At 40.7% G+C, this 14,451-nt stretch overlaps 1 protein-coding gene across 1 annotated transcript; it reads left to right on the top strand.

Moving 5' to 3' along the window:
- The first annotated feature begins 1,433 nt into the window (after nt 1-1,433).
- On the top strand, nt 1,434-14,189 carry LOC307271213 (phosphatidylinositol transfer protein alpha isoform-like). The gene is made up of 12 exons (XM_080053619.1): nt 1,434-1,574; nt 4,841-4,871; nt 8,592-8,737; nt 9,280-9,371; nt 9,643-9,650; nt 10,033-10,107; nt 10,755-10,838; nt 11,440-11,517; nt 11,635-11,745; nt 12,036-12,158; nt 13,086-13,155; nt 13,285-14,189. Exons 1-11 carry the CDS (start codon nt 1,558-1,560, stop codon nt 13,131-13,133), a joined length of 813 nt encoding a protein of 270 aa, XP_079909745.1. The 5' UTR covers nt 1,434-1,557; the 3' UTR covers nt 13,134-13,155; nt 13,285-14,189.
- The last annotated feature ends 262 nt before the right edge of the window (nt 14,190-14,451 follow it).

Raw genomic sequence — 14,451 nt, 5'->3', positions numbered from 1 at the left:
CTTTACCGGGAATAAAATATCACTAAAAAAAAAATCTCACCCTTGCCCTCCATGCTGTCACCTTGCCCTGGGTCTGATATTGTATATTTGGTATGTTTTGTTTGTGTCTTGTACCACAGTATAGCCATTGTCATTGACATTTGAAGAAATGAAAAAGAAGAAAAAAGACAGATCAATATATGAAGCAGAATAAACACAATGATTTGTAAAAATCTCTGTGCGTGTTTGTGTGTGTGTGTGTGTGTGTGTGTGTGTGTGTGTGTGTGTGTCATTTGAAATGGCAGTATGATCTCACTGTATGACATCAAGGTTATCATCATAGGTTAAACAGGACAAGGATATGTGCTTGATGCTGATGCATGAGATTGACTTTGTCGGCAAACCTGTCGGGCGACAGCAAGTGCACTGAGTTTCCTCTGAGTTGTTTCAGTCAAACAGGAACACCTAGACAAAGTGCTCCTCAACCGTCTGCAGATGTGTCATCAAAACAGGTTCAACCAGAGCTGGTGGTTTCTCCCTGTATTGTTTTTTTTGTCAATTCTGGAGGTGTTTTCACAGACACACATGCATAAACACACACACACACACACACACACACACACACACACACACACACACACACACACACACACACACACACACACACACAAAGTCGCATACTCCACCCTCTCTATATGCATCAGCTGTAATCAGGATTTAATTCATTTACTCCGTTGGTAAATAAAAGCGTGGGAGTTCTTGCACTCTCCATCAGTTTGCTGACACAGTCAAAGACTTCTGTTTTGCTCAGGAGGATCTTTCACTCTGTAGGCTAAATAAAAAGGCAGACTGTTTCTGTCTCACACCACAACCAGCAAGTCTCAATGTTGATGACACTGTGCCATGAGTTGAACTACCATCTATGCGTAGCCTATTATTCTTATTTATATACAATGATATAGATAAACCTTTTTCCAGACTCAGGTCCATATTAAGTACATACCCAAACACAGACAATAAAAAAACCACAACAAGTAGGTTTAAAAGATACAGGCATCTATGCCAGTGCTTCCAGATGTATGACAAACATTTTGAGTCACTTTGTGCAGGTACGGATAGGGCTATAATGGCTCCATTCTTTGACTGGCTAATACACTTTCTAAACATTGTAGTAGGCTAGTTATAATATGCTAATTCAAATCAATAGCGGTAGTAGGTTTTAACCACAAAGCTTTACAGGCTACCCCATACTTCCTTAATAGCTTGCAGACATGGTTATTGGCATAGCCTTCAAATAAAGTCACAATCCCAACATCAAGTTAATATTGGTAAAACTTGATTAGCTACCGGATGCACTTGAACACACCATCAGGTTACCTGAAACTAAAGGTGTCTCCTCCTCTTTGGACGCCGCGCCCCTCCGCCCCGCACGCACACGGCACCTTCCAGGAAGAAAGCCCAGAGTGAGCGCTGTGACAGGCGGCCAGCGAGCGGTTTCTGTCAGCCCTTTATAGAGGATTCTCACCGGGTGTCCACTCCACACTCTTATGCTGCCGTTTGACCGGAACCACAGTCATCATGCTTATTAAAGAATTGTGAGTATTTAAACTTTTTTTTCTTTTAAATTGTGTTATTTATTTAGGCCTATTATTCTGTTCTCAGGTAGAGAGAGAACACTAGGCGACGCTGTCAAAGTGCTTGTCAATATTACGTAGGACTAGGCTATCGACTTTTCTGTCGCTTACATTCTGAAATATTACACCGGGAGACAGGCTAATGCTATCAACGTTTGATATAAACCTAGCTGCGGTGTTTTGCATTAGCCCTCTCTGTTTGTCAGCACCTTAGCTTCTTGTGTGAAGTCCAGAGTGGGACTCCCAGAACTCCATGTAAAGTTGTGGCAAGTTAAAGTTTGTATGGTTTGTTGGAAAAAATATCTTCATGCTAGAATGAATATTGTAGGATAAAACGAGTAGCTTCATTTCGGCATAGATGTTTTCAGCAATATATTTATATTTTCTTAACGTTTAGGTTTGGTTTACACTGCTGCTCGCTATACTGACCAAAGTAAACTGTCCTGCTGACATTACTCTGCAATGTGGTAGGGAGAGGGAGGCGGTGGGTGCGGCCAAACTACTTTCAAAGTTAACATTTCAATGACTTCCTTTACTCTTTGGTGTATTTATGAACGCCGAATTGGAACACTTCATTCAAATGTTCAGAAAAGCTAAACATTCTCATTTCTTAAGGCGTCAGCTCGCATGTGTGAGGGAAGATGTGTTGAATTGGAAAATGTTTGGACAGGGTTTGGTGTTGGAAACTTGGCAAATAAGAAGCCTATGTATAGCCAAATTGTATTTAAAGCCAAATTTCACAAATTAGCTTTAAAGGGCTTGATTGGTGGGAGGGGAAGAGTGAAGGTTCTACTGTCCTGGGTGAGCCAGCTTTATGACTGTCATGTAGGCTGTGTCATAAGCACATCATTGCCGGAACAGCATCCAGTGGCTGGCTGTCATCTGACCAATGGTGCAAAGTACATTCAAAGTCTCAGCCCCACCAAGGTATTAGGCTAAGTATGGCGGATCGGCTCATGCAACATAAAAAAAAAATAATAATACAGCTTCTAAAATAAGATGGATGTATCCTTTTTAGTTATGGCCAGGACCAGGCTTTCTGTTAGCTAGTCTGAGAGGGCAGGCAAACGTAGCCTAGCCTATCTCTTTTCCATGATCACACCAACGCCTGGCTCATGCCCCGACCTGGCTCCTCTTTCACTCTGATCTGTTCCAATGAAATATTCAGGCCCTGCCCGACCGACAACAGGTGGCGATTAATTGGCTATTGTATCAAGGCACACTAAGAGAATGATGCACAAAGAACACACACACACACACACACACACACACACACACACACACTCACACTCACACTCACACTCACACACATACACATACACACACACACACACACACACACACACTCACACTCACACTCACACTCACACTCACACACATACACATACACATACACATACACACACACACACACACACACACACACGCGCAAGCCTTCCACCAAAAAGCCTAGATTGCAGTTTTTATAATTTCCTCTTCCTCTTCTCTAGGTTCCTATAACAGTGGGAACCCTAGCAGAGAACTAACTGCCCGGCCAGCACTGATATTAGAACTATAAAGGAGTCAGTCCAAATACACTCAAATCATGGGATCTGATTAACATCCATAAGATCTTGTTGGTGTGCAGTACAGGGTTTGAGAAGGCCGGCGGTGAGAAGATACACTATTCTTGTTATTTTAGCTTTTTTATTATTATGGTTACTTCTCAATAGGTTTAGGGCTGAGAGCTTCATTCCATCTTTGTCTAAATTGCCTGTGAAAGTAAGCCCGGCAGAACAGCTGATCGACCACTTGTTTTTACTGCAGTGACACACAAAGATAGATGTGTTTGTCGTCCCATTGATAGAAGTCAGAGATTACCTCTCTCACCATAGGTGTGCCCTCCTCAGCTCTGATTGGTTAAAGGAACACTCCTGAGTTTAAATATGAAGTTCAGTTATACACCTGTCAAGGAGCTCTAAAATAGCCTTGATGATGTCATTATTGAGCTGTACAACAGAATGCTTGCACTGGTAGCAGACAGGGACATGCAGGTGGCAGAGAGGCTCTCTGATTAAAAAGCCTCAATTGAATTATGGGAAATGTAAGATCCAGCGTTTTCCAGAACTGGACCCATATTCATAACTAAAAGTCAACCTGCTGCCTCGATTTTGACAATTTTTTTTTCTAAATCTCTCTAATGTGAGTCTCCCAACTTTACGGAGATGCAATATTTAATTCATTAAGTATCTCTTCTGATGAAGAGAGGTAGCTATCACTAATCAGGTAGCATGTATCAAAAGGACACATAAAAACTAGGGCTGTCAAATGAACGCGTTAATTTCGATTAATTAATCACAGAAAAATTAACGCGATTAAAAAAATTAACGCAGATTAATCGCACTTCTATAATGCCCTTTGACCCGGTGCAAAAGTGGTGCGCAGCTGTACCTGTAGCTTGCTTACACAGCCCGCATGGGTAAAAGGGAGAAAAGTAAAGAGAGAAGCAGGGGAAAGGGCGGGGCAGAGGGCTCTATGGACGGTTTATGGGATGCTTTGGGCAAATAAGCATGAAGGTAGGAAGACATCTTACTTTATTCTCCGCAGTGTCTGTGCATTATTGATTTAGTGGGTGCAACAATGTAGGTTCAAAACAGTATCTCTCAATCTTCCTCCGTGTGTCTCAATTTTGTTTGCTAGCTGTCTCGTCTCCCGCGTAAACGGACACCCGCCGTGTGTGTGTGTGTGCGTACGTGCGTGCGTGCGTGTGAATATTTTTGCCTATGAGTACGACGATGGTGAATGAATCGGCATAGGCATCTATGGCAGTGCAGCGCTGTCTGTTGTGGAGAAAGAAGTTACGAGAGAGAGAGAGAGAGAAACAAACCGTAGCAGGCTATACAGCCGTTTATAAACAGGTATAAAAGTGTCATAATAATAGTGTCATAGATAACTGAGACATTTCCGTGGGCTTCTTGAGCCCCTCGGCCAGTACTGCCATTATACTACAGAGAGAGTTTTGTGGAGCTGATAGGCTTAATCAACTTTGTGTCAAAATCATTTGACACAATATGTAACCGACATTCATTCATATGAAAATGTTACACACTATGGCTTTAAACCTAAACAGACAGAATGTTGAAATGTTGACCTCTGGTAACATGTCCTCATCTGTTTTTCTTGTAGTTCAACAATAAATGTGTTGTTGTCTGGGCTCTAATATCTTATTTTTTTCTCTTTTCTTGCAGCCGAATTGTCCTGCCTATTTCAGTGGAGGAGGTAAGGACTCATTTGGTCACTTTTATTTTTGCCAGTGATGGTCCATGAATTATGATAATTTAATAAATTGCAAAAAAAAAGAGTCGACAATTAGTTTGGAATATCTTCACAGATCATTTATTAAAAACACAGATCATGATGCATCACATTTGAATCACGTTTGCATATTTTCCTGGTGAAAAAGACGAGGTTCTCCAACTTTCACAATAATGTGTCATCTCTTAAAGCTTCCTTGTTGGGGTGTTGATCTCTCTGGTGTTGCTGGAGTTACCTTCACTCTAGTCTTTAGCTGAATGCTGTTTTAAAACCCAGCAGGCTGCTGATCGACATATTTCAGTTATCGCCATGCATCTGGCCGAACTGCCTTCTTCTCAGAGATGATAAATTCATAACAAGAGGCCAATGGGATTTTACACATACCACAGTAAGTGGCTGCTGCTTAGTACACCATGTGCCCCGGATGTGTGTTGTGGTTAGGAGTTGTCCACTCTCAGGACTGTCACTTGTAGGCCCGCCTTCAGATGCCCTTGCAGTTGAAACACTTGACTATCAGCTCCACTATTTATTTATCTGTCTTTAATCTACTACACCATTGGCTGCAGCCATGTTATCAAGAGAGCGGGTTCAGCCTCTTCACCTTTCCCCTTCATTAGATGTGACACTTAAAAATAAGAAAGCGTCATTTCTTAAAGGTGGGCTCAGCCATTCTGGAGAATGTTTGTCGACAAAATCACACATCGTCAAAATCAGAAATTGTCAAATCAGTGAATATCTCCTCAAAATCCCCCTACTATCCGTACTGTGTCTGTGAGTGTGCTGTAAATCTGGTGTTAATACACAGCCTAGGCTCTGTAAATTGGTATATCAACAAAGGGAATGTAAACCAAGGGGCTCCACCGTAGCATGTAACCATACCTATTTACAGAGCCTAGGCTGTGTATTAACCAAGAAGCAGATTGAGGGGATTAACCATCTTCACTGCTCTTGTATATGTGAACCTTATTTTTCCTAAATGCTATTGGCTCATTGCACTTTTTGATCCAAATGTTCCATAGAACACCAATGCCCTCTTTGTTCTGCCATTGCTTAACACAAAGCTGCAGCCAGTATTTCACTAAGCCGTGTAATCAGCGTTTGTTGTACGACCGGCTTTTCCTCTGATCCCATTCAGTGTGGAGGCGTTAGCTGGATTCCTGCGTTAGTGGAGCAACACAGTGTTACAATTCTCAGCTAAGCTAAGCTAATGCGCTGCTGGCTGACTGTAGAGTACCATGCAGAAGATAGAGTGGTATTGCTCATTTCACTCATTGGTCTTTCAGCAAAAAGGCAAACGTGTCGAGCTATTTCCTTACAGGGTGTTAGGTGAGAATGCCCGAAATTCACTGGTGACATCTTCTCATGTCAACCCTTGCGGATTTTCTAAGTCTTCCATGATAATAAGCTGAATATTCTGTGGTTTTGGACCCCTAGTGAGACAATACCAGCAGTTTGAACAATTGGCTCTTTCAACTTGTTTTGATATATTTTGAACCACTTTCAAGTTTTTAATGGACAGATTCAGGGACTCACAATAAAACAAGATTTTAAGAAGATTTTCCAAATGTAAAGCAGCATATACTGTCTGAGATACTGACTTGTAGTTATTAGTATGGGTTAAGCTCCAAAAACACTGGATCTTAAACGTCCCATAATGCAACTTGATGGCATCATTATTTAAGACCGGTCTAGGTCTAGTTCTCCCAATAACTGGGAACACTGACAAAAACACTTCAATCATATCATTGGTTGTTGAGCTGTACAACCCTCCAATCACAGGCCACACCTTGTTTTAACCAGTAAACCTCATGACGTCAACCTACCACTTCTCCTTTTTTCTCTTACAGACATAAAGACAGACAGACAGACAGACAGACAGACAGACAGACAGACAGACAGACAGACAGACAGACAGACAGAGCACTTTGCCTCGACATGTTTGGTCCAGTATTTAGTCCCAGTCCAGGTCAGGTGCAGCCTTGTTGTGTCTAACTGTCCTTTTCCACTGAGAGGAACACACTGGTTATACACGACCTGTCACATTCCCAAGCTCCTACTCACACAGTGGCAGGGCTGAGCATCCACACAGCTACACAAATAGGTTAAAGAGCAGCGGGCCTGTCTGTAGTGGATCCATTCAACTAAAATACTTCTTGCCAACTAAACTACACACGGCTGCAGATGTGTCATCTTTGGTCTCACCACATGATGTCAACCACATTTCACCCAGAACCATTTAAAGGTACAGTCATCGATTCTGGAGAACACTTGTTGTTCAAAATCAGTGAATATCTCTTCCACGATGCGCTACCTGTCCATACTGTGTGTGTGCACTGAAGAAAAATCTGGCATGTAAACGAAAGGGTAATGTAAACAAAGGGGTCCCGCCGCCAACTAGCCCGTTTACAGAGCCTATAGGCTGTGTACTAACCCTGGATTCTTTTTCAGCTCGCCGCACACGCAGTAGTAGGGATAGGTAGTGGATCGAGAGGGGATATTCAATGATTTTGACAAAGTGATTTTGACAACAAGCGTTCTGTAGAATCGCTGACCCCACCTTTAGTTATCATGTAGAATAAACAAAGAGCCTCCTTATTGATTGATTCAGTTTGGGCCACTTTCAAAAGATTTTCTCTGTGTGAGTGTGACTGCAGCAGTAATGTGAGTCACTCTTTCCAATGTCACAGCAGTTTTTGGTGGAGGAGGAAGAAGGGGAAAGAGAGGGGGGAAAAGTTGAACAAAAGGCTTACTTTGCTAGTTTTTTTCCCATGCTGAATTAGTATAAATGTCTATGTCTGAGAGGATGCCTCAGGGGCCATTTCCACCAATGGTTAACTGAGGTCACGACGGACAGATTCCTAACAAGGGTCATTGAACTTGTCCTGAAGCTGCATGTTAACTTGCTATGACCACTTGGGGGCAGCAGAACAAGTCAGAAAGACGATAACATATTCTTGTATGAAGAGTATTTGGTGAATATTTTAGAAAACATTTGTCTTTTGACAACTCTAGTGGACAGGGTGCAACATTAGCATCCATTTTCAGCCTGATTGCAATGCAAGTCCAACATCCACTCTCCCTTAGGCTCTGTTCAGGTCTCCAACAAACTCTACTGGGCATAGTGTGCAGGGCAGGTTCATCAGAATGTTTCATTGTGGCTGAAAATGAAGTTGACGAGAACAGAGGTTGTGGGGCACAAAACCAAGACCATGAGCTGAAAGCTGGCGAAATGCTCCATATAGCCTTCTCTCTCTGTGCCTCCCTCACTTTCAAATGTGATCCAACTTTAATATGAAAATATGAACCATTCCAACTGCAGAGGGGATCTTATCAGCCAAGGTTAAACCCCTATACATCTTAATACAGTTTAGGACATAATTATTAACCCCCGCCCCCCCACCCCTATGAAAATGTCATTTTTTAAAAAGTACTCCCCCAGTGCTGTCAAACAAGGATTTTTTTAACAGAGCTTTTCTAAACATCCTACTTTTATTTTGGATGATTACATTATTTAACTTTGCACACAGAAACTAAATGATTTCACAAGAACTACCGGGGGGGGGGGGGCTAATAATTCTGTCCTCAACTGTATATGGTTTGGCTCTGAGGGCTAAAAAGAATAGTAATTGAATTCATTTACTGTATGATCTGTAAGCAATAATCAAGATGTTTTCGTCCCTTTAGTACCAAGTGGGTCAGCTGTATTCAGTAGCAGAGGCCAGTAAGAGTGAGACGGGCGGAGGAGAAGGTGTGGAGGTGTTGAAAAACGAGCCCTATGAGAAGGATGGAGAGAAGGGACAGTACACACACAAGATCTACCACCTGCAGAGGTAAGCTGCTGTTTGTTTTTGTGTCTTTTACTCATGTATGTAATGTTCTGAATCTATGTGTTTGAAATAAACTAAACTTTAAAAAAATTAAAAAAGAAAGCTGTTCGAAGCTGATGCGTCACACAGCTACAGTACATACTGCCAACCTCGCGCCACAGACAAAGTAGTAGTTAGAAATACGAAATAAGGCCACCTCTGTTAAAGGGTGTGTACATTGGCTTTTGGTGATTATTTCAAAATGAGTATGGTCCTCAAGACAGCATGGTACTGGTTAATGGTCAATGTGTAGTTCACATTTGGCCAAAGGAGAACTCAAAATGCCCAAAAAACTTCACCGATTTGATCTCCCACCGAACATATCCATTGATAAGAGTGATTCCATTCACTGGCACTTTATTAAGCTAACATTATCCAAAACTAAAAACCTGTATATTTCTGTAGTTCTGAGCAAGTGAATGCATTCAGTTACAAGAAAGAAATTGTTTTTGTGATTAATGCATTCAATTGTTGATTATACAGATGTCTGTTTTATGTCTCTGCAGCAAAGTGCCCGGTGTTATCCGTATGCTGGCGCCCAAAGGGTCTCTCATGGTTTGTGAAGAGGCCTGGAATGCATATCCATACTGTAAAACTGGTGAGTCACACGCACCACATTCACACAGACAAGATATTGGGTGACGATGTAAAAAATATAACACATCGCACAGGTTAGCCACCCACTCCGTTGTGGTCTCTTTTGTACAGTTAAGACAGACAGCAGCGTGAGTGAGTGAGTGAGTGAGTGAGTGAGTGAGTGAGTGAGTGAGTGTGTTGTGGAATTGATCTGAAATCTGTGTAGGCCCCAATATCTAAAACCCTGTCTCTCCTTCTATGTCCATCGCGGCCTACCATTTCTCCTGATGCAGTCCTTACCGTAAGTATTCTTTCATCTTCATCAAATTGAGTTAACCTTTCTACTCACTTTTTTAGATTCAACCTTTGAATTTGAAATATATGGGCCTATCGTTTCTAACTACCGTTGGGAGAGCACACCTAAAACGGAACAAAGTGTAAAGTGAAACATTGTTCAACCTTACACAATGAAAGATGAGACGCTAACCGTGTTAGACGAAAGGAGACACTTCAATGTAGTGTGTGTGTGCATGTGCATGCATGTGCGCGTGCGTGCGTGTGTCACAAACTGGTGCTAAGTTTAAGCATGGACATTAATGCGCAGTGCACCTTCTCACAAACTGTAATGTAATGAATGTGTTTGCTGACTGACCCTATCCTGTGTCTCTTCCCTTTGCTCACAGAATGAGTACATGAAAGACAAGTTCATGATTAAGATCGAGACGTGGCACAAGCCCGATATGGGGGATCAGGACAATGTAAGTCATGTGTCAGACTATACTTAATATACATACTGTAGGTCAAGCGATATATTACAGCTACGGCGTAAAACTGTTGGATGGGTTGACATATTAACTTTTTCTGCAGATATTCATAGTCCCTTGTCCATGAATTCTAATGCATTTTCTTTCAGATCAAATAATAATAATAAGTATGGTTTACTCAGACTATGTCCTTATTCTGATTAAGGGGATCACACACTGTTGTTTAATCGCATTAAGACAGCTGGAGTATTCTAATCTTAATCGCAATTTTGAGTCACGTATACACCTTTTTTTCTTTGCACAATTCTTCGCCATTTTCCCTTTTTGCGACGCATGCCCTGGTTTATGGCTGTTGAACTAGCACGTGTAATCCTCCTTAAAAGAAGAGCTGTCCTTTTTTTGCTGAGAAAAAACAATGCAAGAAGACAACGGTCATGACATAAAGAGTGTTCATTTTCTTTGGATGGACGAAAGGGAATTATTAGGAATATTGTCTTAAACAGAGTATGGACCATAATCAGAGTACGCTATGCATGTAAACTTTTGTATTTTGGTCAGCAGCCCTATTATTTGCCTTAAAATGTTTTTTGTTGTTCAAAAAAATAATACTAACTTGATGGTTTGATCTTGCTTGGCTGCAGGTACATGGACTGGAGGAAAGCGCATGGAAAAAAGCTGAGGTGGTGGACATCGACATTGCGGACAGAAGTGTCATAGCTGCAAAGGTAAGGGCAAAAAGTCAGCGTGTTTTCAGAGATTCCTCCCAAACAGTCCCCCAGTAATGTTTGAGGCAGTTTGACCATTGGCTTGGATTTGACCTAGAGTCACACACTTGTGTATATGTTTACAGTAGGTACTAAACAGTCAGTATGACAAAATGACAGGGGTTCCCATGGTCTTTAAATTTCTGGAAAAGTTATACAATTTTGGTAAAGCTGTTTTCCAGGCCTGGAAATGGTTTTGGAATGAACTGACTGTTTTGGAAAAGTTTTAAATTCCTGCTCATTTTTCGCTAGTGTTCAAAACATGTTCATCAAAATTCCAAAACATGTCTCATGCAAAAAAAAAAGTCCCTTGCGTTACTAATTGTTTAAAATCTTGCTTGTTTTCCTATCAACAGAAATGGCTGGGAAGTGCTTGTTTAATTATGTATTTGTCATTATTATTTGAGCCATACTGAGAAACAGGCCTATGGTTATTAAAACTGGGTAAAATTTCATGGAAAAGTTTTGGTAAAAAATGTTTGTAGGAACCCTGACATGGGGCTGCTTTATAAGGTTGGCTTCATATTTGTCATGTCTTACATTGGTTTCGTTCATTGATCAGGACTACAAGGCAGAGCATGACCCAGCCATCTTTAAGTCAGAGAAGACGGGTAGAGGACCTCTGGGACCGGGCTGGAAGGTTACTACACCATCCTATCCCCTTTCACTCTGCTTCACTCCATTCAAAGACATGACACGGATTGAGATTAAAAGCTCTTTGTTTGACCTTGTGTTTTTTCATCTTATTATTTTGCAGAAAGAACTCGCAAATAACCCCAACTGTCCACACATGTGTGCCTATAAACTGGTCACCGTAGAATTCAAGTGGTTCGCAGTAGGGAATCAGGTGGAAAGCGCCATTCAAAAGGTATAAAATAGTTGTCACTGCTTGATTCATGTGCTCTGCTGCTGTTACTGTCCTTATTTGAGTTTACTCTGAATAGAAGTGTTTTACCCTTAAAACTGACATGTTTTGTTGTTGTTAGTGTATTGGTTGTATGTGTCTTTTTTTTTAGATGTACTACATATTGCCCTCTGGTGGCCAAAACAGATACATTCTGCTTTGAGTTGAGATGACTTTTTTTTTTCTATATTATGCGTCCTGTCTCCTTGTCTGTTGCTGTGTTTCTGTCTCACCCCCCTGCTCTGTCCGTCCAGGTGGAGAAGCGAGTGTTCACCCACTTCCACAGACAGCTGTTCTGCTGGCTGGACAAATGGATCGATCTGTCCATGGACGACATCAGACGCATGGAGGAGGAGACCACCAAGGAGCTGGATGAGGTGACTGGGAACAGGGTGCTGCACACACACACACACACACAGGGACCGGGCTGGGACTTTATTTTTTTATTTATTTTTTTATTTCATCTTCACAATAAAACAAGTTCTTATTAACAGTGACGGCCTGATAAACGACAAAAGCCACTTGAAACAGATGAAATACATTAGACGTCAAATAGTATTTCGAATTACATAAAATAAAGATTACTTTATGTTGCATCACCTTTACATCACTCCTCTATAGCAGCGTACAAAGCCTCTTGCTCTGAGTCGCTATTTCTCGTCTTTTTGCCTTTTTCATATCTTGATTCTGAACAGCGGCTGGCAGTATGGTATGAGCCCACACACACACACACAGCAACACGTGTAGGATGTGACAAAAAGCAGAAAATACAGACCCTTTTACTGCCACTATAGCACAATATATCTGCTCTGCTGTTGTCAAGCAGTGTAAAGTTTCTCATTTTAACAACAACTTTTGTATGTATGTACGTTGATATAAGAAGGAGATGCATTTAATACACAGAGAATCATCTATCATATAGACATGTAGCAGGATATTGTTTTACATATATACGTATGTAAATATGGGAAAAATCTTATCGCTATACTATAGTTTTTCCTAGTTCCACAGTATAAACAACAGCAATAGGAAAGAAAAGGAAAACAACAAAAAATACAGTACAGTCTTACTCCCGATGCTGAGTGTGACACGTCCATCCATGTTTTCATATGACAGCCCTTTTTTATATCACAAAAACGGAGGTAGGGGAGTGTGTCACAAAGATTTAAAGTACACAGCAAAAATACTTATACAACAATAAACTACACCCCCCCCCCCCCCCACCCAGTGCTTGTGCTAAATACAATGAACGAGGTGTTTGTGTACATACATGTCACAGTAACACTGGTCTCTCTGTGTCATAGATGAGGGAGAAAGATGAACTTAAAGGCATGTCAGCCGAGGAAAACTGATGGCACCGGCTGGCAACACCGAGTGAGTATAAAAAACTGTTCTGGTCATTTAATATAAGTTGTCAATCTAAACAGACTAATTGGGTCTTAAATAAATATATACTGTCTGTATACAGTATGTACTTTTTTTTTTACTTGTGTTTTTCTTCAGATCACTCTCTCTAGAGGGTTTGACTTTACAGAACCCTCTCCTTGGAAACTGGACCCAGAACAGCTTGATAAAGCGCACAATCAAGAATACCACACTTGCGTTCTCATATATAATTTGCTCTTAATAAGAGCTCATTGTTGTATAACATTTGTGTATTTATCTACTACATTTGAATACAACTACAGAAGCTTTTATTTTATTTTATGTTTTAATGGACACATTTCTAAGTTGGGAAATCAGTTTGGAGGATTGTTATGGAGCATTCTTGCTAAATGCCTGTTCAATTGTCTAAATATTCTAAAGAAAAAGGTGCTGGTTTACTCCTAAGGAAATGTTTCTGATTACTGTTATCCTTTTTCTTTTTAAATGGCAGTTGTCTGGGTTTTGTTCTTTTTCTTAATTTTCCACTTGTCATTCAGTTTACTTAAGCAGGGACAAAATCTACTGTCTACTACATCCGCACATGCTCCAGAGTTACTAGGCTCTTTGAACCTTTTTAATTTAATGTAATTATTTTTTCATTTCATTTTTCATAATTGATTCGAAAAAAAGAGAAAAAAAATCTGTTAAATTTTCAAATCTCACAAAGTGCAATTACTGCTCTGGTTTAATCGAACTAGAACATTCCTCGTCTGTCCCCTGTGCTTATAATATCCTCAAGTGCATTGGATTCAGATCATGGTGACTGGATGCATTGCAATAAGTTTACTACTTGTGATTGCTGTAAAAGCTACTATACGGATGAGGTATTCACTCCATAAGAGACATGGAATGTAGTTCCCTCATAAGGTTTGGCCTTTATGTCATTGTGAGTCTTTGTCCTTTGTTGAATGAAATAACCTGGATTTTAATGTAATGAGTTATATTATTGTGTAGTTTAATAAAGACAATGTCTTTGATCCATGCCTTGTGTGTATGTATTGTTCCACCCATGGTTTCACCACCATTAAACTTCAAGCTTGAACCCTTCAAAATAAAAACATTCCCCCCACAAGAGTTAGCTGACTTCAATTCTGGAGAATGCTTACTTTCAAAATCACTTTTAGTGAAAGTGAGTGAAAATCTGCTCAGCATCAGCCACCTGTTCTTACTGTGTAAAAAAATAAAAATAATAATAATCTGGTGTACACAGCCTATTAAAGAAGTTGAGGAAATATTCACTTAGTT

Source organism: Ammodytes marinus (genome assembly GCF_949987685.1).
Source record: "Ammodytes marinus genome assembly, chromosome: 3".
NCBI lineage: Eukaryota > Metazoa > Chordata > Actinopteri > Uranoscopiformes > Ammodytidae > Ammodytes > Ammodytes marinus.
The sequence above is the reverse complement of the archived record's forward strand: the minus strand, read 5'-3'. Positions and strand labels throughout refer to the sequence as shown.